The sequence below is a fragment of the Felis catus genome, chromosome C2 (genome assembly GCF_018350175.1).
Source record: "Felis catus isolate Fca126 chromosome C2, F.catus_Fca126_mat1.0, whole genome shotgun sequence".
Taxonomy (NCBI): domain Eukaryota; kingdom Metazoa; phylum Chordata; class Mammalia; order Carnivora; family Felidae; genus Felis; species Felis catus.
In genome coordinates this window covers 6355341-6382225 of record NC_058376.1, presented here as the reverse complement: position 1 = coordinate 6382225, position 26885 = coordinate 6355341, and the positions used below count along the sequence as shown (strand labels likewise).

Genomic DNA, 26885 nt, shown 5'->3' with positions numbered 1-26885 from the left:
TCCCGTGGGACAGTCTTAGCAGAGGTGTGAGCCCTTGGGGACTCCTGTTTCCAGCGCATTCTTGCCCCCCAGTATTCACTCCAGGGCAAAATAACATGTCAAGTGTTGAGAGGTTTAAACTGTTTCCAGGTCTCCCCTTGTTCAGTGGTAACCCTGGCCTGGTGCTCTCTCTGGCCGTGTTTGCATTTGCCGATTCGGCGCAGGTCTCCAATACTACCTCTTGAAGACCATTTACACGGCAGAGCAGAAATACGATATATATGAGAGCAAATCTCAGAATTATATGCAAACACAAACCACAGTAGATGCAGTTCTAGCTTACTCAGTACTTACAAGCTCACTTCATATGAAGAACAAAGAGTTACGTTTAGTTTGCTTCAGAGGACGCTGGACCATTTGCTCACTATTAAATCAATTTAGGCCAAAGTATCTTCAAAGAACACTGTACATGTTCAAGTATTACAAAAAAAATTAAATACTCCACTTTCAAATTTTAAGAAAACTCTGCAAGAACAAATGTGGAAATTCTTGTAATAAAATATAAGCCAGAACTTAATTTATGTGCTTCAAGAAATTCTTTCATAATTGAGTTTTTATTTGTTGTTCTGAGGATCAGTACAGACAATTCAATTTGTACATAATTCTTAATGTACGTACCGAAAACCTAAAAAAACCATGTAGCTGTGGTTCTTTTCTCAAAGTTATTCCAATGACCTTCAAGCTTAAAATTTGGAGGCAAGTTTCCCTTAACAGTATATCAAGTACCGGTATCTTCAAATGTTGATATGCTGTTACACTGTTAAGTCCCATTAATTCACAATTTAATGTCATATACGCTACATACTCAAATTTTCAATCTCGCACAGCACATTAACAAAGTTACTAGGAAACTGGACTACCACGACCAAGATGTTACAGAATGCACAAAATTCTGACAGGGAGAGCCAAGATCAAGGAGTGGTTTTCTTTAGGAAACAATTCTACCAAAAACAACATGGGAATAGAAGTAATTTAAAATGTTCAAGACATATTAAATGCACGACTGACTCCAAATTGCCATTTAGTATGCTTGGTATTATAGGATATAAAAACTACCCCATCTATGGAATGTTAAGCTGACACCCAAGACGATCAAAGCCTCCCATATTCAATATCCCACTATTTTCTGGTTGTACCAAAAAATAAACAACCAGCAAATGATTTCACCTCTTAAAAAAAAGCATTTACACTTAAAAAATGGGATGAGGTGGGATTCCCTCCTTCTTAAAAATGTTTCTAGAGCTACTAAAAAACTTGCATTTACAAAATAGTTGATAAAAATATTCCTCTGGATTGTACAAGAAGGGAGACAGGGACCACTGGTAAGACATGGGATATGATACTAATCAGACTTGGCTTCTTTCTCTCCTGCTTCATCAGAGGCTGGACTCTGCAAATCAAAGAAAAATAATGATCAAATATTTGATTTCTGGGTCACTGTTACGATCTCCAAGATCTTTAAAATGTAATGCAATGTAAGTTTTACTTCTATGTAATTACAGGTGACCCTCGTTATGTATAGATTCTGTATTTGTAAATTTGCCTCTTCACTAAAATTTGCAACCACAAAATCAATACTCATGGCACTTCAATAGACTTAAAACTTTCTCTGCAATGCCAAACATGCACATTGCCAACTGGGATGGTTGCTTCAGTTCTAAACAGGTGCCTTTTTTGCAGTTTATTTAAAGTGCCATACATTTCACATTTCTTTTTCTGTGCTTCTTGATGTTGACTGGACTAATGAGATACCATCTACTACGGCTAAATGCAAGAAGGTTGGGATGTGCCTTAGGGAGAAAATACGTATGCTGGATGGCATCACTTAGGACTGAGTTCCAGTACTGTTTCTGTTGGCCCAGTTCAAAGCTGATGCATCAACAACACGTAGTCAACAGAAACACATAGATTATGCATCAACTGTTTGATGGAAACGTGATCAGAGTGCAGCTAAGAATCTAACGTCGTATTTCCTCCATGTGCAATTTTTCAGTATTCACACAACCTTCTAGAATACAACCACCATGAATATTAAGAATCAAGTGTAGTGTGATAACATGTACCGGATGGTCAAATTCTTCCCTAACAGCTAGATTAGTAATCTCATCATAACATCACCGGATATTTGATGTGTGGTCAGAACTACAAATTAAAAGTAAATTGTGGCAACAGATTTCACAAGTTAGAAACAAGTGGTTTGTTGTTTTAAGATTTGATCTATAAATGTTTTTAAAATACCATACACTATCTTTCCAGGTTTAACCATTAACATTAAAAAAAATGCTTGGCTTAAGAAAAACTATTTATTGAAACCTGTAGCCTATTTGTTTAAGAAAAGGCCTCTTCTCGTGGCTTAAAAACGTAACGATTAGGGACACCAAGTCTTTTTATTTGCTTGATCTAAGTTATCATTTAATCCTAAAACAAGTAGCCACTTTTAAGAAAAATGGACTTATCTGAAATGAAAGTGGGAAAAATGTCCCAAATGAGGAATGGATTCAAAACATTTTTGAAGCAATATCCAAAATAAAAACATGATTTTTAACAGTTCTATAGATGGCAATTTCAAAAATAAGGGCCTAGGTTATTTGTTTAAACAATATCCCAAAACATGAAAGAAAAATGAGTGTTACACCATTTGGTATATTAAACCTTTTAAAAATTAACTCACGTCAGTAGTTATAACGAATCCTGCGTACAACGTACGCTGTACTTGTGTGAACTTGTTACTGGTGAAATTCTGAGCATATTAAAAGTTCTTATTCACTCCTTTAAAAAAAAAAGCCATCTACCTACTGATTTTAAATATCTAATTAATAAAAGCCATCTGTCTATTCATTTGATGTTACCGTACAAACCTTTGTTAACATTGTAAGAAAAAGACAATAATAAAGACGGTCTTATCTGCTACATAAAAATATACAACAGATTATCTATGGTTCAGAGTCAAATCAACACACAGCACTTCTGACCTCCTCATTTTTAGTTTCTCCGTTTTCTGCAGGTAAGTCTTCTTTTGTTTCTTGGTTAGCCACTTCAGCCTGTTTTCCCTTTGCTCCCCTTTTCCCCTTTGTTTGCACTTTTTTGTCTGAAGATTTCTCCTAGGATACAGTAAGAGTATATTTTAAGTAAAAACTTGGCACCAACATTTTCTCAGTTGCTATAGGGCTAGTATCCCCACAAGAGTTGCAATGTCAACACGATGTCACACATCAGCCTGAGATCCAGGACACATCTTTTACGGAAGACACTCTAAGGTCCATCCCCACCAGTCAGGACAACATCGTTCGCTAAGAACTCTAACCGCACTGGCATTATCGAGCCTCATTAGACTTCTGTTCTCTAAACCTAAAGCCTGAGCTACAATCCTCCTCTGCCTTCTCAATCACCCACTATTCTCTGAAGTTCCACATGAGCAAACAAAGGAGAAAATCTCTTTCCACTGTAACCCCATCCATCCCCAAACTTCTTTTAAGCCTGAATAATGATCAAATTGTCATATATCCACTGTCCTGACAAGACGTTCACCCTCACAGTAAGACCATTCACCTGAACACAGCACCATGTTGTGTGGTCAGGTTGACTATCCTGCTACAGCTAATCCCTTGATATTATATAATGAGTAGCTAAAAGGATCAATTTTGAGTTTATCGTTTTCATTCAGATGTTTGGAAAATCTGAAAAGCACAGGTATTAGTATGACGATAAAAGAGGTTCAAAAATGTAAACCACTTTTAAGCAATATTAAAGTGTTTCTGGATACCCTCCATCAACGGGGAAGGAGTTTAAATCTTGACATTTATTCCCTGTAAATGAAGAATGCAGCAACAGCTAAATTAAGTTAGGTCACCAGGGAGTTGTATAAAAGAGCCCTAACAGTACTGACCAGTATTTGAATTAAACAGCCACAAAGACATGCAAACAGGTCAAACGATTTCAATGCTAAGGGGGCGGCAGGGGGGACCAGTATAATGTATTCTAAACCAATGATGGCATTCTATATATAAAGATGGCATGACAGCCACTAATAATACACGAATAAACTATAATTTCTGAGGGCCGCCTGGGTGGCTCAGTCAGTTAAGCAACCGACTTCAGCCCATGATCTCGCAGTTCGTGAGTTTGAGCCCCACACTGGGCTCTGTGCTGACAGTGCAGAGCCTGCTTGAGATTCTGCCTCTCCCTCTCTGTAAATAAACTTTAAAGACCAAGCTTCCTTGTTAGGTGTCAACACTCACATGAGGGAAAATAATAAAATTTAAAAAAAAACCCTATAAATTATAAATATAAATATTCAGGACAGCACCGCTCATACTGGTACCATGAAGTATCACAATCACTTCTGTACTTACAAAACCATTCTTCTGTAATCTGATCTCTTTAGATTTCTCATTAATTTTGTAACCACTAGGGCACTAATGTAGAAATGTAAAAACCTTAAAAATGGAAACAAAATATACAACAATAACCTGGACTAAAACAATACCGCTTTTAATTACCTATGGCAAGACAGATGAAACAAATCAATGTTTTCCTAACATATGTATGTTTCAACCCTTAAAATAATTGAGAATTTTATACAAGTTATAAGTACATACACAGTGGCAAACATATACTTTGAAAACTGTGTCAGGGCACCTGGGTGCCTCAATTAGTTAAGCGTCCGACTTCCGCTCCCTCGGGTCATGATCTAACAGTTCACAGGGTTTTGAGCCCTGCATCGGGCTCTGTGGGGACAGCTCGGAGCCTGGAGCCTGCTTCCGATTCTGTGTCTCTCTCTGCTCCTTCCCCGCTCACTCTCTCCTCTCTCTCTCAAAAATAAATAATAACATTAAAAAAAAAAGTGTCTACACTGTAATTAACACATCAAAATATTTACCTTCCACTCAGGCTTTGAATTGGATTGCCTCTGAAAAATGTATTCTAGAAAGTAAAGTATAAAACCAAGCCCTCCAACCCCACATTTTTCCTTTGGCAAAGGAAAATTTGTCAACTGAGTTGATTTTGTTCCTCAAGGAAGACTTCCTGTTGGCCTCTCATGGACAGAAAGAAAAAAAGTGATTACACCTGATGTCCCAAACCCAACTGAGGATAAAATGTGAGGATAACAGGAGCATAACTTTTTTCACCAAAAAAAATTTGTAAAGTAAATCAAAATATAGGACAAGGAACAGCAAAAAAACCTAAGAGGGAAACAATCATACTACTTCAGCACATTGGTTTATTGAAAGAACTCAAAAGCATCAAAGACGGGTAATAATAGTACATAGCTCATTCTATCATCATGCAACAAGAGCCACTATTTTTCTTGGCCATTCACGGAAAGTTCCCGGGCTACTTTAACTTCTTACAAAGATGTACTGCTTTATCCTCTAGTGTGAAAAATACTAAATTAACGTACCACGCTCACACCTTCTGCAAATACTTAAAAAAAAAAAATAGAACTTTCTACTGGAAAAGTTAAGATTTTTCTCAGTTCTGTACAATGTTTAAATAAAGAAACGGAAAAAAAAAACCTCTGGCCTATGCAGTGCTAAGCTTCCATCTATGCTTTTAGAAAAGGGGCCTAACACCACAAACTCTCACTTAAGCTGTGAGTGAACAGTAATCACACCATGAATTTCCCCTGAAGACCACAGGGCTTGGCAAAGGGCGGTTTCGATGCGCCACCTCAAATCAAAGTTATTAATGATTTACATAGATTTTGTTCTCCCAACTTTTCAAACATATACTCAAGAACAATTTCATTCCAAAGACTTTCAAAGTGAACAACCCAATCTCGAATCTACTCCAGGGAGACAACTATAATGTCGTTTAGGATTAATCAAAAGTTTCTTCGGGGAAAAAGATGTAGGGTACCCCTCTGAACACAGCTGTTCCCCCTCCAGAACACCAAAACAAACCCCTTACCCCTGCACACGGGATTCCCTGCACCTTGGCTTGAGAACTTTATACACCAAAACCTATGTATCCCCTTTCTCCCGGTCGCGATCCTGGCTTTGATGTTCGCCGTCAAAAAAGTAGGCACAAGTATGCATGGAACGGGCAAACGCTGACCGTGACGTACAACGCAAAGACCAGATATCAAAATTGTTACTATTTTCACTCGTCTTGAGTCTTGAACTCTGCAGCACCATGAAGGTAATGCGTTATGCTCCCGTGAACCAGTAGGACCAGATCCATTATTGTTTACCCAGGCCAAGGGGTTAAAAAAAAAAAAAAAAAATTGGTCGCTGCAATTATAAAACTTAAATAAGAAAACAGGAGACAATTTCCACTTTTCGGGCAAGTGTAACATCTGATTACTCTGAGACTTTCAAAGGCAAGATCTTAGTCACCAACAATGTCACAAGACCTTAGAGTCGCCGCTGATGACTTTTTATTAAGAGAAAGTCACGCGTCGAGGGGCGCTGCAGCATTTCGAACACACCGCGGTCCCTAAGTTTGAAACCTACCTTTCCCGCCGCCTTTTTTGGCTTCGCTTCCACTTTTGCAGGAGCAGGTTTCTGAAAGGCAAAGGTAGCACTGAGTGTCTTCACTGGGCACGACCCCACGGAAAAGACACGCTTACGGGGCTCGCTTTACTTACAGCTGACAACCTCGCCGACCTCCTCTTGGGCTTTAGGAACAAAAAGGAAAAGGAGCAAGGAGTGAGCGGGGCAGTGCGAATGGGCCCCACCCCCGGGCACAGGCGCGGGCTCTTACCTCCTCCTTCGCCGCCCCCTCGGCGGAGCTGACCTGCGGAAGGAAGCACACGGACCAGTGGGCGCAGCCCGCAAACAAAAGTGCCCGCGCGCCCTGCGCCCGCCCGCGAGAACAATGCCCGGCCGCGTGACGTCAGCGGCTTCCCGCCGCCGCGTTCGAATCTCCCACCCGGCTCTTCGGCCGCCGAACGTTCTAGAACATCGCGACCGGGCGGCCGCCGCCACCGCCGCCGCGCGAGCGCGCGGCCCGCTCGCCCGCCCGCCCGCCGCGGGCGCCGGGCCGCCTGCCGGGCCCTGCGCCGCCGTGGGCGAGGCGGGACCTGAGCCTCGCGGGGCGCCGCGGCGGGCCGGGCGGCGGAGGGCGCGCGTGCGAGCCGCCGCTCACCTTCCTCTTGGGCATCGTGGCGGCGGGGCGGGCGCGTGCCGGGTGCCTGCGGGCCGCCGCGCGCCGAGAGCCTTCGCGAAGCTGGGCTGCCTGGCCGCTACCGCTCCTCCCGCCGCCGGAGCTGCTGCGACCCGCGGCGGGGGCGGTGGGAGAACCGGATGGAACCGGATTGGGAGCCCGCCCCCTCCTCCCCCCGCGTCCCCCCGGCCGCTGGCTCCCCCTCCCCGCCGGCCGGGCCGCCCCCCGCCCCCGCCCCCGCCCATTGGCTGTGAGGCCCACCGCGCCGCGGCCCGCGCCCGGAATAGGTGAGGCGGGCCGTCACTCGACCACTGCGCCCCGCCCCCGCTCCCGGCGCCCCCACCCCCGCCCGGCGTCTCGCGGGGCCCCAGACCCAGGCGAGGGGGGCGGGGCCCCAGAGGCCGCTCTCACCTCACGGTAGTTTGTTTGAAGCCGAGCCGCAAAGTGCGGTCTGCGCGGCGATTGGGGGAGCTCCGCCACGTGATCGCCGAGTGGCCCCACCCACAGCCTCCCTAGTTACCTGGGCTCCCCCGGCGCCCAGAGAGCCTCAGGGATTGAGTCCGTCCCTTTTAGGAGTATTGGGAATGGGGCGTTTATAGTTAGTCTAATAAACTGGGAAGGGAGAGACGATGGATTCAAGTTCGAGCCAATTCTCCCTTCTCGGTCGGCAAGAAGGGCTATCTGTGGGCCCCAGTTTCACAGGCCTTCGGGAAACCGGCCTCAGTGCGCAGGCGCCGGAGGGGAGGTCGTGGGAAGGAACGCTGGCGCGCGGGCTCAGCTCCCCGTGCCACTGCGCAGGCGCGGGTCTTTGCGACGTCTCTGGGCTCGCGGCCCCGGGAGGCCCGTCTCTGCTGCGCGGTTTTTCTAGATCAGCTCTTTCTGTGTCGCTTTCTTTAGATCATCTGTTCCTTGAGGGGCCGGGGTCTCCACGGTCCCCAGGACGTGCCCTCCCTCTCGCAGACTCCTAGGCCGGCCGATCCCTCCTTCCCTGAAGTGAAGCGGGAAGCACGCCCACCCTCTCCAGCCCGTTTTTAACCGGTTGCTCACCTAAGCACCTTTTTAAAGTGGAAAAAGGGCATCACGTTGGGAGGCTGAGCCGGGAACCCCGGAACCAGTGAGCTCACCTGTTACCCCATTTCTTTAATGAAGAAGAAAATTAGGTTTTTTAGAAAATTCTTTTAATGTTTATTTTTGAAAGAGAGAGAGAGGGGGAGACACAGAATCCGAAGCAGGCTCCAGGTTCTAAACTGTCAGCACGGAGACCAACGTGGGGCTGGAACTCGCCAACCGGGAGATAATGACCTGAGTCGGGGTATAATGAGCTGAAGTCAGAGGCTTAGCCGACTTACGACCCAGGCGCCATAAAAGTTACATTTAGAAGAAGGAATTGAGTGAGGTTACAAGTTTTTAATCAGAATTGTCAGCCGGAACTCTTGGAAAGAAGGAAATGTTGGAGGACTCTGCATCCAAAAGATAGGAAACAGATCAAATGTCCCTCATTTGAAGGGCCTGGCTAAACTATGGCCCCTCGCATGGTGTAATAGTGAACTACAACAAAGAATGAGCCAGCTCTTTATAGAGGAAGTGAATTTTGAAAACCACCAGTCAGACCATGTACCTCCTGATCTCAATAACTAGCGTCTTCCTTTCTCATTCAAGAAAGTCTGAGTCCTAGAGTGGCTTATAAAGTCCCCTGCAGTTTGGCCCAGTTCACTGATTTTCACAGATGCTCCTTCTGTTTCGTCTTCCTCTTCTCAAACAGGCTGGGCACCCTCTGTTTCAGGGCCTTGTCACCTGCTGTTCCCTCTGCCTGGAATGCCCTGCCTCAGACTAGTATGGCTCTCTTCTTTTGGGGCTTTGCGTCTTTGCGCAGATTTCACCCTCTCAATTAGCGCCAGTCCTGACCTTTCAGTTTAAAATTGCAACTCCCCATCTCTGTTCTCTGCCTTTTTTTTTTCTACGTGGTGTTTATTGAATGTGTAACTATATTGAATATAAAGCTATACATTCATTAGGCAACTCAGAAAGAATTCATGAGAAAATGGTGCCAGCAGTTGCCTCTGTGGAGAACAACTAGCAGCAGGGTGAGATTAAAATTTATCCTTTTCTCTTTTTTCCTCACTCCTGTCTGCATTACAAACAAAAAAAAAAAATTAACATCAGCCCCTGAGTTTATGGCACAGACATGTACTGAGCACCTGTGCTGTGCCAGGCATATGTTAGGCCTTGGGGTAGAGAGACAGCAGACAGGACATGTAGGGTAAAGACTCTGGGTAGTAGTTTAGAGGAGAGAAGGCACCCAAATCATCCTGGCAAGGGAAAGGGGAAGCCGCAGGCAGGGGACAGCACAGTCCAGGGCATGTGGACTTACTAGAATGTGACGGTCCCCCAGGGCCTGCTAAGTGGCAGTGATGGACACATGGAGAATGGCCAATGACAATTAGAGAAAAGAGACAAAATCCAAAAAAAGGGCAAACTGCAGGGGATCATTTGATGCCAAGCTGCGTTTGGCCATTATCCAAGGAGATGCTGAAAGGCCTTTCGAAGGGAATGACCGGCTGAGATCTGAACTTAACTCATGAACTTTCTCCCATGAGAATTAAAGCTGCACGAAGCCAGAGGTGACGAACTGGTGGCCTACAGATGTTTGCTTTGGACCAGGTTTGTTTGTTTGTTTTGTTTTGTTTTTTAATTGGCCCACATAAGAACATGGAGGAACAAGAATTCGATAGGAAAACCATTTGGCAGTATCTCTTAAAGGTAAGCAAGCACTCCATGCCTCAGTAATTACACTCCTAGAAATATGCCCAACAAAATTGCTTACATCCGTTCACCAGAAGACATGATGTAGAATATTCATAGCTGGCTTATTTTCATAGGCCCAGCTGGTAGCAACTGAAATGCCCATGAATTGGCACTGGAATGCCCGTGAATTGCATGAACGGATGGAAGTCTTATCAGCAATGACAAAGAGCTACCTACAGTCACACACAACAACACAATAGGGGAATCTCACAAACACAGGTTGACAGATAGATGCAGCTCCAAAAGAATGCGTACAGTGTGATTCCATTTACATAATGTCCAAAGGCAGGGAAATGAATCTAGTCCATTAGGAGTCAGGAAACTAGTTCCTGTGTGAGGGTGGGGTGGCGAGCCCGTGGCTGGATGAGAAAGACTTTAGGGGGCTGGTCATGTTCTATTTCTTGGTCTGGATGTTGGTTTCTTGGTCTGGATGTTGTGTTCACTTTGTGTTAATTGAGCTGTGCTCTTAGTATATACATTTCTGGATACGTAACAATAAAGTTTTAAAGATTTTTTTTTTAAGCAACATGTCAAAATCAGACGATTTCACATACAGATTCAGCTCTTTACCTTCCCCTGGCCTCCTTTGTGTGCAGTCCATGGGATGCGCTTGACCTTGTAACTTATAAAGAGGCACTCTGTCCAGTTTGCCAGTGTCCCAGCCCTGCTGATTTTTCTCACCCATATTTTCTTGAGGAGGTCCCAATAATTCATTTTTGCTTTTGTTTCCCTTGCCTCCGGAGACGTGTTGAGTAAGAAGTTGCTGCAGCCAAGATCAAAGAGGCTTTTGCCTGCTTTCTCCTCAAGGATTCTGATGGCTTCCTGTCTTACATTTAGGTCTTTCATCCATTTTGAGCTTATTTTTTGTGTCTGGTGTAAGAAAATGGTCCAGGTTCATTCTTCTGCATGTCACTGTCCAGTTTTCCCAGCACCACTTGCTGAAGAGACTGTCATTATTCCATTGGATACTCTTTCTTGCTTTGTCAAAGATTAGTTGACTATATATTTGTGGGTCCATTTCTGGGTTCCCTATTCTGTTCCATTGATCTGAGTGTCTGTTTTTGTGCCAGTACCATACTGTCTTGATCATTACAGCTTTGTAATACAGCTTGAAGTCCGTCTTACCCGTATTTTCTGCCTGGCCCCTGAAGGTGTTTGTGATGCCTGTGAGTAAACGAGGGTAATTGCAGACACCACTTTTTGTATTTCCATTTATTTTTGAAAGAACTATTTATGTGGTTCAACATTCTAAGGGCTCAGATTTATTTCCAGAGAAGGCTCTGTTCTACTTCTGTGCTCCTAGATATCTAGTTCTCCCAGGGAGAAACCAATGTTGCTGCTTGTGTGTCCTTCCAGAAATGTTTTGTGCGTATACAAGCAAGTGAATCTATACTTTTTGTCCCCCCACCCCTTGCTTTTCCATTCTGCTTGGCACCTTGCATTTTTCACTTAATGCAGTCTGTTTCCTATTAGCACATTTTTATTGCTGAATCATATCCTACTGTATGGATGTACCAAACATTTTTAAACCAATTCTCTGTTGACTTTCAAATAGTGCCAGTCTTTTGATCCTTCAAAGGATGCTGCAGTGTATAACCGTGTGTGTCTGTGTGCTTTTCCTATAAAATTGGAAAGCTGGTCCCCACTTGTTGCTAAACCTAAACACACACCCAACACAGGCACTAGAACGAGGCAGTGCTTGATCAAAAGTGGGAATGGGGCATCTGGGTGGCTCAGTCATCAAGCATCTGACTTCAGGTCATGATCTCACCATTGGTGAGTTCAAGTCCCACGTCGGGTGAGCTCGAGCCCCTCTTCGGGTGAACACGAGCCCCGCTTTGAGTAAAACACGAGTCCCCGGTGAGTCCTGCTTCTCTCTTTCTCTCTCCCTCTCCCTGTCTCTACCCCTTGCTCACTTGTGCACCACCACCCCCCCCCCCCTGCAAAAAAGTGGGAATCTATACTGGATGATCCAGAATGTTGGATAATCACAGGAAAACACGAAATTTTAAAAATTCCTCAAGAACCCTCAGGATCTTTGTATACAAGTATCCTCTCCACCACTCCACCCCGGGGTCCACGTGCCCCACTTTGGAAAATCCTGCATTGATGCTGACTGGTGGGTGGTGCGGTGGTGATTGAGGAGTTCTAGAGAGGTGGATCCCAAGGCTAATGTAAGAACTGCTGGGGACAGGCAGGGTTCTGAGGGAATCGAGGGGGCGGGGAGAATCAATAACAGTAAGTAGGTTGCCTACCTTGTCCCGTGTTCTAGGTGCTGGGGAGACAGCAGTGAACACAGGAGCCAAGCCGTCTGTCCTCACGGGGTTTTCCTTCTACAGGAAGTACAACAAAGAAGTAAGCAAGATACTTTCACATAGTGATGGTGCCTTGAAGGAAGAAAAGTTGTCACAATATAGAGCATGCTGGAGGTCTGCCCAGCGGGGCTGCTGTAGACAGGACAGTCAGGCAGGGGCCTCTCAGGGCGCAAGGGAAGGGTAAGGTGTCCTGGGCCTTTGATGGCTCGGAAGGAGAAGGCTTCTGGACAGAGGAAACAGCTAGTAGGATGGACCTTGGTGTATCTGAAGAGGGGAAACAGGGTTAGAGAAGGAAGCAGCGGCCAGGAAGTGCAAGACAGAAGCAATGACGGGCTGTAGTGGGGAACTGACATCATTGGTCTGTCAGGTGCGGCCAGGCTGAGAGGTTCCATGTCAAGTCAGGTTGTCGCAAGAAGGCACCTGTCGCAGGTGAGACGTTGTAAAGCAGTCGAGCCAATGAATGTTGACTGTGGGGAAGACCAGTGGAAGGAAGGATCTGGGATATATTTTGGTGGGGGGAACTGACAGGGCTCTTCCCTAAACTGGGTGCGAAGGAGACGAGAGAGACTTTTGGCTATGAGTAATAGAAACCCGGATCAGCATAAGCAATATGGAAATGGAAGCTCCTCCACTGTAGAATGTTCTGGACTGGGGGATTCAGCAGCTTAATGTGTTATCACAGTCCCAGTTTTTCTCTCCCCGTTGTTGTGCCTCTTTCCAAATTGGCTTCATTCTCAGTTGAAAGGGGAATTCTGCACATCACATCCAGATTTATAACATCCAGAGAAAGAAGCCCCTTTCCCCCAGAATCCCTTACTCGATTGCCTTTACTTGCTGGCCAGAATTGGGTGACATGCGAGGGGAAATGGGCCACCCTTAGATTAAATCAGCTCCCCCCCCCCCGGAGTTGGGGGTAGGGCCAGGGGTGCAGGGAGTGGATGCCTGAACAAAAGAAGGGTTCTGTCAGGAAGGACAAAGAGGGCAATGGGCTGAGAATCAGGTGCGTTTCTTAGGCTGTATGGATGGGGGGCAACCAGCCAGGTAGAGATGAAAGAAGAGGGGTGCAGGGGTGTGGAGAGGGTGTGGAGGGGGGGACTGTAAAGTGCCCACTACATTGACCACTAGGATGTCACCGATTGTCCTGATGGAGCAGTGTCAGTGAGAGGTAGGGCAGAAACCAGACTGAAGTTAGAAAGTAGGGGAGGGGAGGAAATGAAACATCTCCAGACCCCACTGCGTTGTGCCCTACCGTGCTGTGTCTCCAGAAGCCCAGTCTCTGGGCCAGTGTGTCCAGGGAGTGAAGACATGATAAACTGGGGTAGGTGTGAGACAAGCCTGTGAGCAAGAGAAGGTTCCCAAGATGGTGGGAACACTGAATGCCTACCGTTCACCACTCTGTTGGATATCCACGCTGCTGCGGAAGGGGGAGGTGCAAGGGTGGCGGAAAAGAGCAAAAACCTAGGCCCCCATACGGAGCTTTTGATGATCACTGCGCTGAATGTGCCAGAAATGTCAGAACAGAGAGAGGCCTAAGATGACAGATAGTTGTACAAGTCACCATGTAGTTATGTTTCTAGCCTGTTTGCAAACTTTATGGGTGCGTGACTACATAATTGTTCTTAGATAATTGGAATTATTGTTATTACAAGGTTGCCTGTTTGGCAGTTCATCGTACTGATTGTTATTTTATTTCATTTCATTTCTTTTTATTTTATATTTCATGTCATTTCATTTCACTTTTATGGTATCTGGGCATGTGCCCTTTCTTATTCTTTTGTTGTTGTTATTATTTATATATTTATTATTTTAAAATTTTATTTAAATCCAAGTTAGTTAACATATAGTGTAATAATGGTTTCAGGAGCAGAAGTTAGTGATTCATCATTTACGTAAAACACCCAGTGCTCACCCCCACAAGTGCCCTCCTTAATGCCCATCATCCATTTAGCCCATCCTCCCACCCAACTTCCCCCCACTCCAGCAACCTTCACTTTGTTCTCTGTATTTAAGAATCTCTTATGGTTTGCCTCTCCCTCTGTTTTTATCTTTTTACTTCCCTCCCCCTATGTTCATCTGTCGTGTTTCTCAAGTTCCATATATGAGTGAAATCATATTTATCTTTTTCTGATGTATTTTGCTTAGCATAATGCATTCTACTTCCAACCACTTTGTTGGAAGTGGCAAAAATTTATTCTTTTTATTGCTGAGTAATATTCCATTGCATGTATGTATATACATATATATACATATATATATATACATATATGTGTGTGTGTATATATATATATATATATATATATACACACATATATACCTATATATACACACACACACACACATATATATATATATATACCACCTCCTCTTTATTCATGTGGGCTCTTATGATTGTTATTTTAGACAGAACAGTAAGCCAGCTAGAAATTGGTCACGTTATTCTTTTCTGCTCACAAGTGAACCTTGCCTTTCTAAATATGGAAAGGAAGCATCTTAGTTTGTTCTGGTTGCTTTAACAAAGTACCGTAGACTAGATGACTTATAAACAACAGACATTTACTTCTCATAGTTGTGGGGGCTGGGAAGTCCAAGACCAAAGTGCTGGCTGTTGCGATGTGTGACGAAAACCTGCTTCCCTGCTTCCTGGTTCCTAGATGGCTGTCTTCCTGCTGTGTCCTCAACTTGGAAGGAAGGGGAAGGCAGCTCTCTGGGGTCTTTATAAGGGCACCGATCCCATTCACAAGGGCTCCGCCCCCATGACCTAGTCACCTCCCAAAGGCCCCACCTCCAAATACCATCCTAATGGGGACTAGGTTTCAACAATTGAATTCTGGGGGAGCACAGTTCAAGAACATTCCCTGCATCTCTCCCAGATCATTCAGCTTCTGTGGCTTCCAAAGGGAATCACCCCCTCAAATGGGCAGCCACTTCATACTCTTTGAGACTTGAGCAGAAATATTCTACTCCATTGTTAAGAGGCACTTGTTCAACCTGACTCTTGAGATCACACGAAAGGGTTCAAGGTTTCCCTGGCTTGTGTGAACTCTAAAAGCAGAGGCAGCGGTATAGATGTGTTCAGCTGACATGGTTTGAGGGATGCCCGTTCATAGCCTACAAGAGGAAGCTGTTTCCTTTGGTTAGATGTCGCCCCACGTCTGTGGTTTGGAGTGTTGGCCAGAATAACAACTAAAAGAAGGAAACCAAAAGAAGGAAAAAAAAGTTCTCTTAATGCTACTTTTACATTTTTCAAATGCATTTGACTCTTGAGCAACATGGGTTTGAACTGTACAGGTCCACTTATACACAATTCTTTTTTCGATATATACAGTAAAGTGCTGTAAATGTATTTTTCTCTTCTTTATGATTTTTAAAAAAATTTTTAATGTTTATTATTTATTTTTGAGAGAGAGACACAGACAGAGCACAAGGGGGAGAGGGGCAGAGAGAGGGGGAGACCCAGAATCTGAAGCAAGCTCAAGGTTTTGAGCTGTCAACACAGAGCCCAACGTGAGGCTCAAACCCCGAGAACTGCAAGATCAGGACCTGAGCTGAAGTCGGATGCTTAACCAACTGAGCCACTCAGGTGCCCCCCCTTATGATTTTCTTAATAACATTTTCTTTTCTCTAGCTTCAGTATAAGATATATGTATATATATATACAACATATATATACACAATATTATACATATAATATATATTAGTATATATTATATATGTATTATATATAATACAAATTATACATATATAATACATAAAATATTATAATACAATATGTATTATATATACATACAATATACATTTTATATATATATAATACATATAACGTACAAAATATGTGTTAAGTGGCTGTTTATGTTACTGGTAAGGCTTCTGCAGCAATAGGCTATTAGCAGTTAAATTTTGGGGGACTCAAAAGTTATGCATGGATTTTCAGCTGCATCGGAGAAGTTGGCTTCCCCAACTCCTTTGTTGTTCAAAGGTCAACGTAATTTTTAAAAAGTTTTTTCTGAGTCCTTTCTCAGAAGCAATGTAACTGATGAAGATTTCACTTTGGTGTAGTTTTTATTAAGGGAAAAACAGGAGCGGGAGCCTAACACGGCATTTCGTGTAGTCAAATAATATAAAATGTTATTCCCATCTGAATGTCTTCTCATTTTCCTTTGCATTCAGAGAAACCAGATACGGCATTACTAGCAGAAATAGACGAGCCTGGCTTTTGACTCCACTTTTAATTCTCTGCAACGTTTCTATAAGTTTGAGAATATTTTAAAATAATTTTTTGAAAGCTAACGAAACATTTATTTAGAGAGACATTTCTTCTGGACATAGTCCAAAGCCTGTGAAAATTTGAGAATTAAATGAAATTTCTTACACTAATAAGATTACATTTTAAACTACTGAATTTTGCATATTCAGAAAGGTACACCACAACAAAGAGACCTAAAAACATTTAAAAGGTTATTTGGTTTTAGCGGTATTTTTCTTAAATTGAGGTAAAATTCACATAACATGTAACTCTTTTATTTTGCTTTAATTTTTTTAGATATTTGTGTATTTTGAGAGAGAGAGTGCACACGAGCTCCCAACGGGGGTGAGAGGGAGCACAGAGCCTGACGTGGGGTTCAGTCCCAACAACTGTGAGATCATGACCTGAGCCAAAACCGAGAGTCGGGCCCTTAAACGGCTGAGCCACCCAGGTGCCCCGAAACTATTTTAAAATGTACAATCCAGTGGCATTAGTACATTCACAATATTGTTCAACTACTATCTAGCAATATTAAATGTGCTACTTTTAAAGATAACTTCACATTTGCATTAAAACATTTTATGGTTTTGTTTTTTTTTAACAAGTTAAAAAACACAGCAGATGTCATAATAGAAAAAAATAGGATTGGGGCGCCTGGGTGGCTCAGTCGGTTGAACGTCCCACTTTGGCTTGTTTCATGCTCTCCCAGTCCGTGAGTTCGAGCCCCACCTTGGGCTCTGTGCTGACAGCTCAGAGCCTAGAGCCTGCTTCGGATTCTGTCTGTCTGTCTCTCTCTCCCTCTCTCTCCCCGTCCCCCACTCACACTCTGTCTCTGTCTCAAAAAAAAAAAAAAAAAAAAAAACAAAAAAACATTAAAAACACAAGAAAAGAAAAGAAAAAAATAGGATGAAATAGGCCGAGAGGGAAAGGATTAGGACCTGAGGTCCTTGGGTGGGGAAAGACATATTTTGGACAAATGCTGGGAGTATCTGACCTCAGCAACCCCCCCAGGCATAAAAGTTCCTCTTACGAATGGAACACACCCAGGGCGCCTGGGTGGCTCAGTCCGTTAAGCGTCCAGCTTTGACTCAGGTCATGATCTCACGGTTTGTGATTTTGAGCCCCCTGTCGGGCTCTGTGCTGACAGCTCAGAGCCTGGAACCTGCTTTGTGCTCTGCGTCTCCCTCTCTCTGTGCCCCACCGCCACTGGTGCTCTGCCTCTCTCTGTCTCAAAAATAAATAAACATTAACAAAATAAATAAAGAAGAATGGAACAGACCCCACCTACTCCCCCTCAGGTTTCCCTCAGGGATGTGACAAAAGACCTAAGCATGGCCACAGCCCACCTGTCATACAATGGAATCGAACCAATCAGGAATGAACCTCCCAGCGCCCAGAGCTGTTAGGCCAATAAGGGTGGGACCTGAGAGGGAACAGGGGGCAGGGGAGGGCCAACCAGAACCTTATAAAACAAGGAGAGAGCTTTCCTACTATTCTCCCTTCCTGATCTTACCTGCTAATAAACTTTTGCCCGCTGCTTGTGTGTTTGTGTCCGCCTCTTCATTCTTCAAAGCGGTGAGACCAGGGATCCCAGGCATTGTGGTAAACAATCCTGCAACTATGTTACCTCCTTCTTTCTCCTTAGGTCCTCATGCACTGGGACACACGCACACTTGTGTGCACACACTCAAGACTGCTTGAAGATTCAGCTTTACTCAAGTGCAATTTTCCAAGAGATTCTCCTACTTCATTCCTCGTTAGCTCTCTTGGACCCTAAAGCAGGCCGCCAACATACCAGACCCGTGCAGGCCTCTGGCAGCTGACGCTCACCGCGGGGCTGGGAAGTTTGTGCCTTCCAGGTCACTGCCTGTGCTTGGTTTGTGCCAGTCACGGACACAACCGATGCAGGCTTTACTTAATTCACCCAAATGTTGATGACCCAGGTGCCCCTAGTATGGTCTTCACAAGTAGGCAGAATAACACCCCACCCCCCAAATATCTGCCTCTTAATATCCAGAACCTGTGACGATGCTACCTTATGTGGCAAAAGGACTTTGTAGATGTGACTAAGTTAAAGATTTTCATTAAAAAATTTTTTTAAACATCTGTTCATTTTTGAGAGAGCGTGAGCGGAGGAGGGGCAGAGAGAGAAGGGGACACGGAATCCGAAGCAGGCTTCGGGCTCCGAGCTGTCAGCACAGAACCGCGAGATCGTGAGCTGAGCCAAAGTCCGACGCTTAACGGACTGAGTCCACCCAGGCGCCCCATTAAGTTAAAGATTTTTAAATGGGGAGGGAGATTATCCCAGTTTACCCGTCTGGATCGACTTCAGTTAAGAAGGCCAGAGGAGTGTCAGGGAGGATGTGGCAACGGAAGCAGAGGTTGGAGTGGTGTGATTGTTGGCTTAACCTGAACCAGATAGAAACGGATTGATCCTGAGATGTCCTGGCGTTCATGCTTTCTTTCCACTTGCTAGTAGAGTGATTCAGCTTTCAGCGTTAGTGCTCTTTTTGCGAGCTGTCAAAATGAAGCCATAGGAGAGATGTTAGTTGTTCAAACTGGATTGCCTCTGAAGGCCAGGTACTGCTGGTGCTCTTCCACCGTGGCTGCACAGTCAAGGGCATTCTTCAGCTTTTTTGTTTGTTTTTGGTCAAATTCTTGCCTTACCAGGAATTGGCAATCCTCCTGGTTGGGGGATGTGGTAGTGTAGCGGGGTATTCTGGTACGGGTGGGGAATAGCGATGCCTCCTGTTCTGCCTGAAAGGCAGTCACTGGGGAGGGAGGCAGGGGGGCAGGAGCTGCTATCACTTCAGGGGGGTTCTCCCTCCCAGTTCATCTAAGTCTCCAGTGAGTAGAGGAGCCAATAGGACTATCTGGTAGCTTTGGATGGTCCAGTTGAAGGCAAAAGAGGTGAGGCAAGCTCCACCCTGTCCTTTGGTTTGGTCAGTTCAGTCTCACCTACGAGCCGAGATGCCATTCCACGGAAAGAGTTTACTTGACCGCTCTCGAGTCCCTTCACTTCACGTTTTTTTTTTTAATCATTATTATTATTTAAATGTTTATTTTTAATTTTGAGAGAGAGAGTGTGAGCAGGGAGGAGCAGAGAGAGAGGAGGACAGAGGATCTGAAGTGGGCTCTGTGCTGACAGCAGCAAGCCTGGTGTGGGGCTCCAACTCGTGAACTGTGAGATTGTGACCCGAGCCAGAGATGGACGCTCCACTGACTGAGCCACCCAGGTGCCCCAACTTCACGTTTTCTTGAAGCAGAAATGTGTAGTGACGAGAGACAAACCCTCTGGAGGCCTGATACACGAAGGATGCCATTTTAGATTTCTTTCCAAGTCAATGTGACTATACATAAATCAAACCCAGAGCCTGACTTGTGGCTCCACCACCCATGTGCTGTGCACCTGCTCTGTGAATGGGTAGCCTAAAGGAAAACCATCTTGTGCCTGAGATATCAGTCATACTATTCCCTGCATTCCTTGGTCACAAAACCTGTGATTCCTGCCTATATGCTAGTTATAATTTTTGGAGTTTTTACAAGATGTAAAAAAAAGAGCATACAACCCTATGAAAACTGTTCATTCTCCGGAGTACTTCCTTCCCTGTGAAGAGCGTGTTTCCCCGGGAAGCTGCCCTAACTTGGGCTTGAATGAGATTCTTCTTTTCTCTTTAAAATTTTTAAAAAGTTTTGTTCATTCTTCCTCGGCATTTCTTGGTATAGCAGGCAGGATAGCAGAGCAGCTAGCCCGAGAAACACGTGGGGTCCACCGGGCCTGGTGCTTGGTATCAGCAGGGGCCCTGTGTGGCCCTCTGACGTCTCGGCACCTCACAGGTGTATCTGGTGACCTCCCCGCAGGAATATCCAGACCTCCTCGATTTAGGTTGGCAGTACTGACTTTTATTCAAGCTGTTGAGAGTTACTGGTAATATTCTCCACATGGGAATAATCTAGAGGGGTTGGAGTTATGGGTAGGTTGTTTTAATTTGACATTATACTAATTGACGTTATTCATATAAGGCTTGAGTAGATTCGCTGGCTAGAAATATGAGAGACTGAATCACTCATCTCCGAAGAGAAGGGACTCTTGCTCCTTCTGGCCTAAAGCCGCTTTCAGGTGACTGAAAGTCTCGCGGAAGTGGCTGAGGGTATTCCTCAAGTCCCATAGGAATTTCCATCTCATAAAGTAATTAGCGATTGGCTCATCTGCGGATGCACACATAGGGATCAAGTCCCCCCAATGGTCTTAGACCTCGCTGGGAGAAACCGAGACCCAGAAGAATGTATTATGGCTGTTTGGAAGTGACACTCACAAGAAGCACCCTTTGATCCATCACACTCCACATCCTTAGATTTTGCTCAAGCCTTATACCAAAATGGAAACAAAAATGACTAGGGCATTGTGCTTTAAAAGCCGACCAGCTAGGGCTCCTGGGTGGCTCAGTCAGTTGAGCTTCCAACTCTTGATTTCGGCTCAGGTCATGATCTCATGGTTCATAGGATCGAGTCCCACGTCAGGCTCTGCACTGGGACTCTCTCCCTCTCTCTCTGCCCCTCCCCCTGCTCTCTCTTTCTCTCTCTCTCTCTCAAAATAAATAAGCACTAAAAAAAAAAAAAAAAAAAAAAAAAAGCCGAAAAGCTCCCAGAAAACCATCAGGCACCCACAGGAACTCCGGCAGACTATTTGTGGAACACACACAGCACTCTACTTGCAAGCACTTACTTAGGTGGGAAAATTTAACAGAATAACCTTTGATATGTCTAAATTAGTTTTCTTTTCTTCTCTTTTTTTTTTTTTTTAAGATTTTATTTAAGGGGCGCCTGGGTGGCTCAGTGGGTTCAACATCCAACTCTCGATTTTGGCTCAGGTCCTGATCCCAGGGTTGTGGGATCGAGCCCCGAGTCAGACTCCATGGTCTCATGGAGCCTGCTAAAGATTCTTTCTCTCCCTCTGCTCCTCTCCCCTGCTTGCGCATTCTCTCTAAAAATAAAAAAAATAAAATAAAATAAAAGATTTTATTTAATTTGAAATAATCTCTACACCTAAAGTGGGGCTTGAACTTACAACCCTGAGATCAAGAGTTACATGCTCCATCCACTGAGCCAGCCAGTCACCCCTTAGTTTTTTTGTGTGTGCATAACCAGCATAGAGAGAGCTGGTTGTAAGACTAAGCAGCCAGAAACTAGGAAGCTATTTGGTTTAGTCGGTGAAGCCCTTGGCTTTGGGGAGCAACCGACACTCAGAGGTATTCTGGGCCTCATGCGGTTTATTTGTTGCTGTAGCTTTTGGCATCTTTGGACAACACCAGCTGTGTTATATTGGAAAATGGGAAATGACCAATTCACGGATCCATAAATTATAATGCTATTTTGCAATTAGATTTATTTAAAAAAAAAAAAGAGTTGGAAATCAGGCTTTCAATGTCCTCTGCACAAATATTAATGAAATGGTTAGATTTTGTTTGCATCTTGTTTGTGTACATGTGTGTTATAAAAAATGTGAGATATGTTTTCTACCTCCCGGATGGTCTTGCTAAAATTAATTCATGAAAGAGCTCTATTTAATTGGCTTAAAGGCCAAGTGCTTATAAGAATGAATTGGGCGTTCTAAAACTCAGAAAGATGGAGACTAACCCAAATGTTTTTCAAATTTATGCTATCTGGGGAAATATTCAATATTAAAACTAGTTCAAGTTTGTTGGTTTAATTAAAATAGACATGTCTTTAGAGTTATCTGCATTGGGGTGTCTGCATGAATCAGTGGGTTAAGCTTCTGAGTTGGTTCAGGTCATGATCTCATGGTTTGTGAGTTCGAGCCCCGCATTGGGCTCTGTGCTGACAGCTCAGAGACTGGAGCCTGCTTCGGATTCTGTGTCTCCCTGTCTCTCTGCCTTTCCCTGGCTCTCACTCTGTCTCCCTCTTTCTCTCAAAAATAAATAAAAACATTTTAAAAAATTCAAAAAAACCACCATTGTTCTGTGAAGGTTTACTAAATGTCAAATAAGCTTGTGTTATCTTTGTTGCAATTTGGCAGCAGAAAAATGACTTAAAATGATGGTTGATTTTGTCTGTCTCATGAAGTTTTCCCGGGTAACTGTCACAAGCAATTAGGTTAAATAAATAAAAAGGTTTATAGCTTTCAAAATCTTTGGTTACCTGAAACTTTGAAGTTTTGCTAAGTTAAACGACAAGTTGGGTTGAATTTATTGGATATCTAAGTCTTTGCCAAAGAAGATAGAATACTAAAGCATTGATTACTGAATGTAGGTCCCCTTCTGCCTTCTTGTTGTGGAGAAACTGGGGATACTTGGGTCTGTTGGTAAACATACTTTGTGTTTTATTGAAAGTTGTACAATTAAAAAAAAAGTTTCCTAGAAATTCTGAAATGTATTCCTACATTTCTGATCTTAAGTATTCTAGTGTGACCATTCACAATTGGTTACTACTTAATTTTTACCAGAAGTTAAGGTTTCTAAGCATTAATAATTCTGACAAATGTAATTGAGACTGCTAGAAAGTGATAAAGAAGGCCACTCTGTATGTAAGGAAAGTACGCTGTGTTTTTAACAAGAAAGACATGAGGAACGGGAATACATTTTGGTTGAGGGAAAGAAAAGTAATTTTGTCCTAATATGAGACTGGTTACTTAGAGAGAGAAGGCTTAGGAAAATCTGAATGAAAAAGAAAGTTGCAGGTTTGTGAAATCTTTGGAAAAAGAATTTTATGCATGGTCAGGACTGATGAAGGTTGGAATGAATGAGTTTTAAAAGTAAATTGATATAAAATAGAAATTTGGCCTTTTTCTCGTTAAAAAGACAAAGCTTTCTTGGATTATTGATCTGCTCTTGGTAAGAAATTGTGAACAAAGTTTTTCTTATCTGCCCTCACTCCCCTCCCCCTTTCCCTGTGCCCAACCATAGTTGCTTTGTTTTGTCTTTATCAGGTCTTTGATTACTTAACAAATTTGAGATCTCTCAATATTAAAAGGAGCTAAGTTTTGCTAACAACTAGGTAACCTTTTGTATTTGCCTTTGGAATCTCTTATTGCCATCTTGGTTAAATAGATAATTAAATATTAAGTAGTATAATGATCTATGATCTTATTTAGGCAGGCTATTTATTTATTTATTTATTTATTTATTTTTCAATATATGAAATTTATTGTTAAATTGGTTTCCATACAACACCCAGTGCTCATCCCAAAAGGTTCCCTCCCCAATACCCATCACCCACCCTCCCCTCCCTCCCACCCCCCATCAACCCTCAGTTTGTTCTCAGTTTTTAAGAGTCTCTTATGCTTTGGCTCTCTCCCACTCTAACCTCTTTTTTTTTTCCTTCTCCTCCCCCATGGGTTTCTGTTAAGTTTCTCAGGATCCACACAAGAGTGAAAACATATGGTATCTGTCTTTCTCTGTATGGCTTATTTCACTTAGCATAACACTCTCCAGTTCCATCCACGTTGCTACAAAGGGCCATATTTCGTTCTTTCTCATTGCCCTGTAATACTCCATTGTGTATATAAACCACAATTTCTTTACCCATTCATCAGTTGATGGACATTTAGGCTCTTTCCATAATTTGGCTATTGTTGAGAGTGCTGCTAGAAACATTGGGGTACAAGTGCCCCTATGCATCAGCACTCCTGTATCCCTTGGGTAAATTCCTAGCAGTGCTATTGCTGGGTCATAGGGTAGGTCTATTTTTAATTTTCTTTTTTTTTCAACGTTTTTTAATTAATTTATTTATTTTTTATTTATTTTTGGGACAGAGAGAGACAGAGCATGAACGGGGGAGGGGCAGAGAGAGAGGGAGACACAGAATCGGAAACAGGCTCCAGGCTCTGAGCCATCAGCCCAGAGCCTGAAGCGGGGCTCGAACGCACGGACCGCGAGATCGTGACCTGGCTGAAGTCGACGCTTAACCGACTGCGCCACCAGGCGCCCCTAATTTTCTGAGGAACCTGCACACTGTTTTCCAGAGTGGCTGCACCAATTTGCATTCCCACCAACAGTGCAAGAGGGTTCCCGTGTCTCCACATCCTCGTCAGCATCTATAGTCTCCTGATTTGTTCATTTTGGCCACTCTGACTGGCGTGAGGTGATATCTGAGTGTGGTTTTGATTTGTATTTCCCTGATAAGGAGCGACGTTGAGCATCTTTTCACGTAGGCAGGCACTTTAAAACCTACTGAGGTTTTTAACAAAACTTGCCAAGATTCAAATTGTAAATGAAGTCCTTTTGACTAATTAGGCTTGCTTATTTGATATGTTAAGTTACATGGGAAGCATTGTCAAACAAATGACAAACTTTCTTAGATTATATTGTAGGGGTAAATGCTCTGTTTCAGAAATTTTATGAAATTTCTAAAATTTTAACATGTTCTGATATATGGTCATCACTTGACATTCTAATTATTGATATGTTGTGAGTCACCAAAACAACTGGATATCCTTGTCAACTGCATTATAATGACCTCTCATCAGATCTTTAACCATGTCCATTTTGAGTCTTTTTTTGCCATTTACAGTTATTGTTCTGATGCTCTTGAAAACGTGTTTCATCTTCAAGGAGATTCATGAAAAGGACTTTTTGACAAACACCAGGTTTCTGATGTCCTTGAGTTTATAAAACTAAGGTGAGTAAGAATTTCTAGAACTAGCGGGGAAGCTCCATTCAAACAGAACATGAATTAATAATACGGGACTGAATGAATTGAGGAAGATGATTATGGTTTTTATGGCTCTTCTTTGATACATTACTGGTTCTCTAATATTTGCTCCTCCAGATTTAAGGAAGCCTTTTCTCTTAAGGTATGTATGACTTACAAAAATATGATAAAATACACCTTTGTGAACAAATTGAAAACATTTATCGTTTCTCTCTCCCTGAACTCTCCAAAGTCCAGAAACTCTCAGTGAGTTTTCTTTCTTTCCTGGCAGTTATAATTGTTTGCATAAGTTCAATAAAAATCTGTTCTCCTTGGAACAGGACACCATTAGAAACGTTGGTTATTTCATGAAGGCTTTGACTAGAATGTCATATTTCAAAGAGACATGTATAGACTCAGATATGACCGGGCAGCTTTAAGGAACTGAGGTTGACTTTATGAAGCATGGAGCCATTAAAGCCCCTTGGAAATTGGCCTGAGACCTTGCTTACAGAGTTCCCAGCAGCCTTACCAGATGAGTAAAGAAAGTCACTTCCTGGCAGGTGCAGGAACTTCAGAATATTTTGGGGACCTCGAGAGGATGAATTCACCCAAATCTACAGGTATTGAGGGCGAATCTGAGAGCAAGAATTTAGTTTGGCTTCTGGCCTTGAAACGCTATTAAAAGTTCAACCTAAAATTCCTTATAAAAAAGTTCCAACAAAGCAGATTTTAAAAACCTTGTATGGTCAATCACTATTCTTGCTCTGCTTATGTAAGTAATTAGGCCAAGTTTATTAAAACTGGACTTGTTTTGCAAACAAATTAGTATTAATTTGGCTATCTTTGGGAAAAACGAGTAAGTATAGAAAGAAAATATTTCCATAACATATCTTTGTAGATATTGGATTTTAATACTATTCATTATAAACTGGACTCAATTCTGATTTCTTCTAGTGTCTGCCAATTCCCAGCCAAAACTCTTCAAACTAACATTTTGATTTTTCTCCCATCTTTCTGACTTGGAATCATTTGAGAACTAAAACTGTCCTTTTCCCTGAAGTCCTGCAAACTGAAAATAAATAAATAAATAAATAAATAAATAAATAAATAAATAAATAAACGATGCAAAGAAATCCCTGCAACAGCTCATGAATAGACAAAATCTTTGTGCCTAATTGCTCAATGGGTCACTCAAAGAGCATCAGAGACATTTGAGCTACAACGAGGATAAAAAGTAGATAAAACATCAGGGTAGATTGCTTTCCCAAGATTTGGGACCAGGCTTGTATTTCTAGGCTTCATTTTTTAAATAATTAAAAAAAATTTTTTTTAGAGAGGGAGTGCATGCACATGAGGAGTGGATGGGGAGAGAGAGAGAGAGAGAGAGAGAGAGAGAGAGAGAGAGAGAGAGAAAATCCCAAGCAGGCTCCATGCTCCGCACAGAGTCTGACATGAGGTTCAGTCTCACGACTCTGGGATCATAACCTGAGCTGAAATCAAGAGTTGGACACACAATCAACTAAGCCACCCAGGTTCCCCAGCTCTTTTTTTTTTTTTTTTTCAACGTTTATTTATTTTTGGGACAGAGAGAGACAGAGCATGAACGGGGAGGGGCAGAGAGAGAGGGAGACACAGAATCGGAAACAGGCTCCAGGCTCTGAGCCGTCAGCCCAGAGCCCGACGCGGGGCTCGAACCCACGGACCGCGAGATCGTGACCTGGCTG

General features: G+C 43.3%; 1 protein-coding gene and 1 long non-coding RNA gene across 4 annotated transcripts; one reads left to right on the top strand and one right to left on the bottom strand.

Annotated features, from left to right (window-relative positions):
• Positions 1 to 574: 574 nt before the first annotated feature.
• HMGN1 (high mobility group nucleosome binding domain 1) lies at positions 575 to 7288 on the bottom strand. The gene is made up of 6 exons (XM_023238731.2): positions 7129 to 7288; positions 6745 to 6777; positions 6629 to 6658; positions 6495 to 6545; positions 3012 to 3140; positions 575 to 1429 (listed from the first exon to the last, which is right to left on the bottom strand). Exons 1-6 carry the CDS (start codon positions 7141 to 7143, stop codon positions 1382 to 1384), a joined length of 306 nt encoding a protein of 101 aa, XP_023094499.2. The 5' UTR covers positions 7144 to 7288; the 3' UTR covers positions 575 to 1381.
• An 89-nt stretch (positions 7289 to 7377) lies between these two features.
• On the top strand, positions 7378 to 26237 carry LOC109503302. Of its 3 annotated transcripts, XR_006584784.1 has the most exons (5): positions 7378 to 7433; positions 8044 to 9906; positions 12224 to 12306; positions 25039 to 25146; positions 26116 to 26237. It is a non-coding gene; the product is annotated as an uncharacterized LOC109503302 (long non-coding RNA). The 3 variants fall into 3 exon arrangements; XR_002735781.2 differs by lacking the exon at positions 7378 to 7433 and having other exon boundaries at positions 7504 to 9906; XR_006584783.1 differs by lacking the exons at positions 7378 to 7433; positions 25039 to 25146; positions 26116 to 26237 and adding an exon at positions 18155 to 18611 and having other exon boundaries at positions 7504 to 9906.
• The last annotated feature ends 648 nt before the right edge of the window (positions 26238 to 26885 follow it).

Excerpts from the sequence above, each read along its gene's own strand:
- HMGN1 (XM_023238731.2), bottom strand. Across the intron at positions 3,141-6,494 it reads CAAAAAAGGCGGCGGGAAAG|GAGAAATCTTCAGACAAAAA; the intron begins GTAGGTTTCAAA and ends ACTGTATCCTAG. Across the intron at positions 1,430-3,011 it reads GAGAAACTAAAAATGAGGAG|AGTCCAGCCTCTGATGAAGC; the intron begins GTCAGAAGTGCT and ends TTTGATTTGCAG.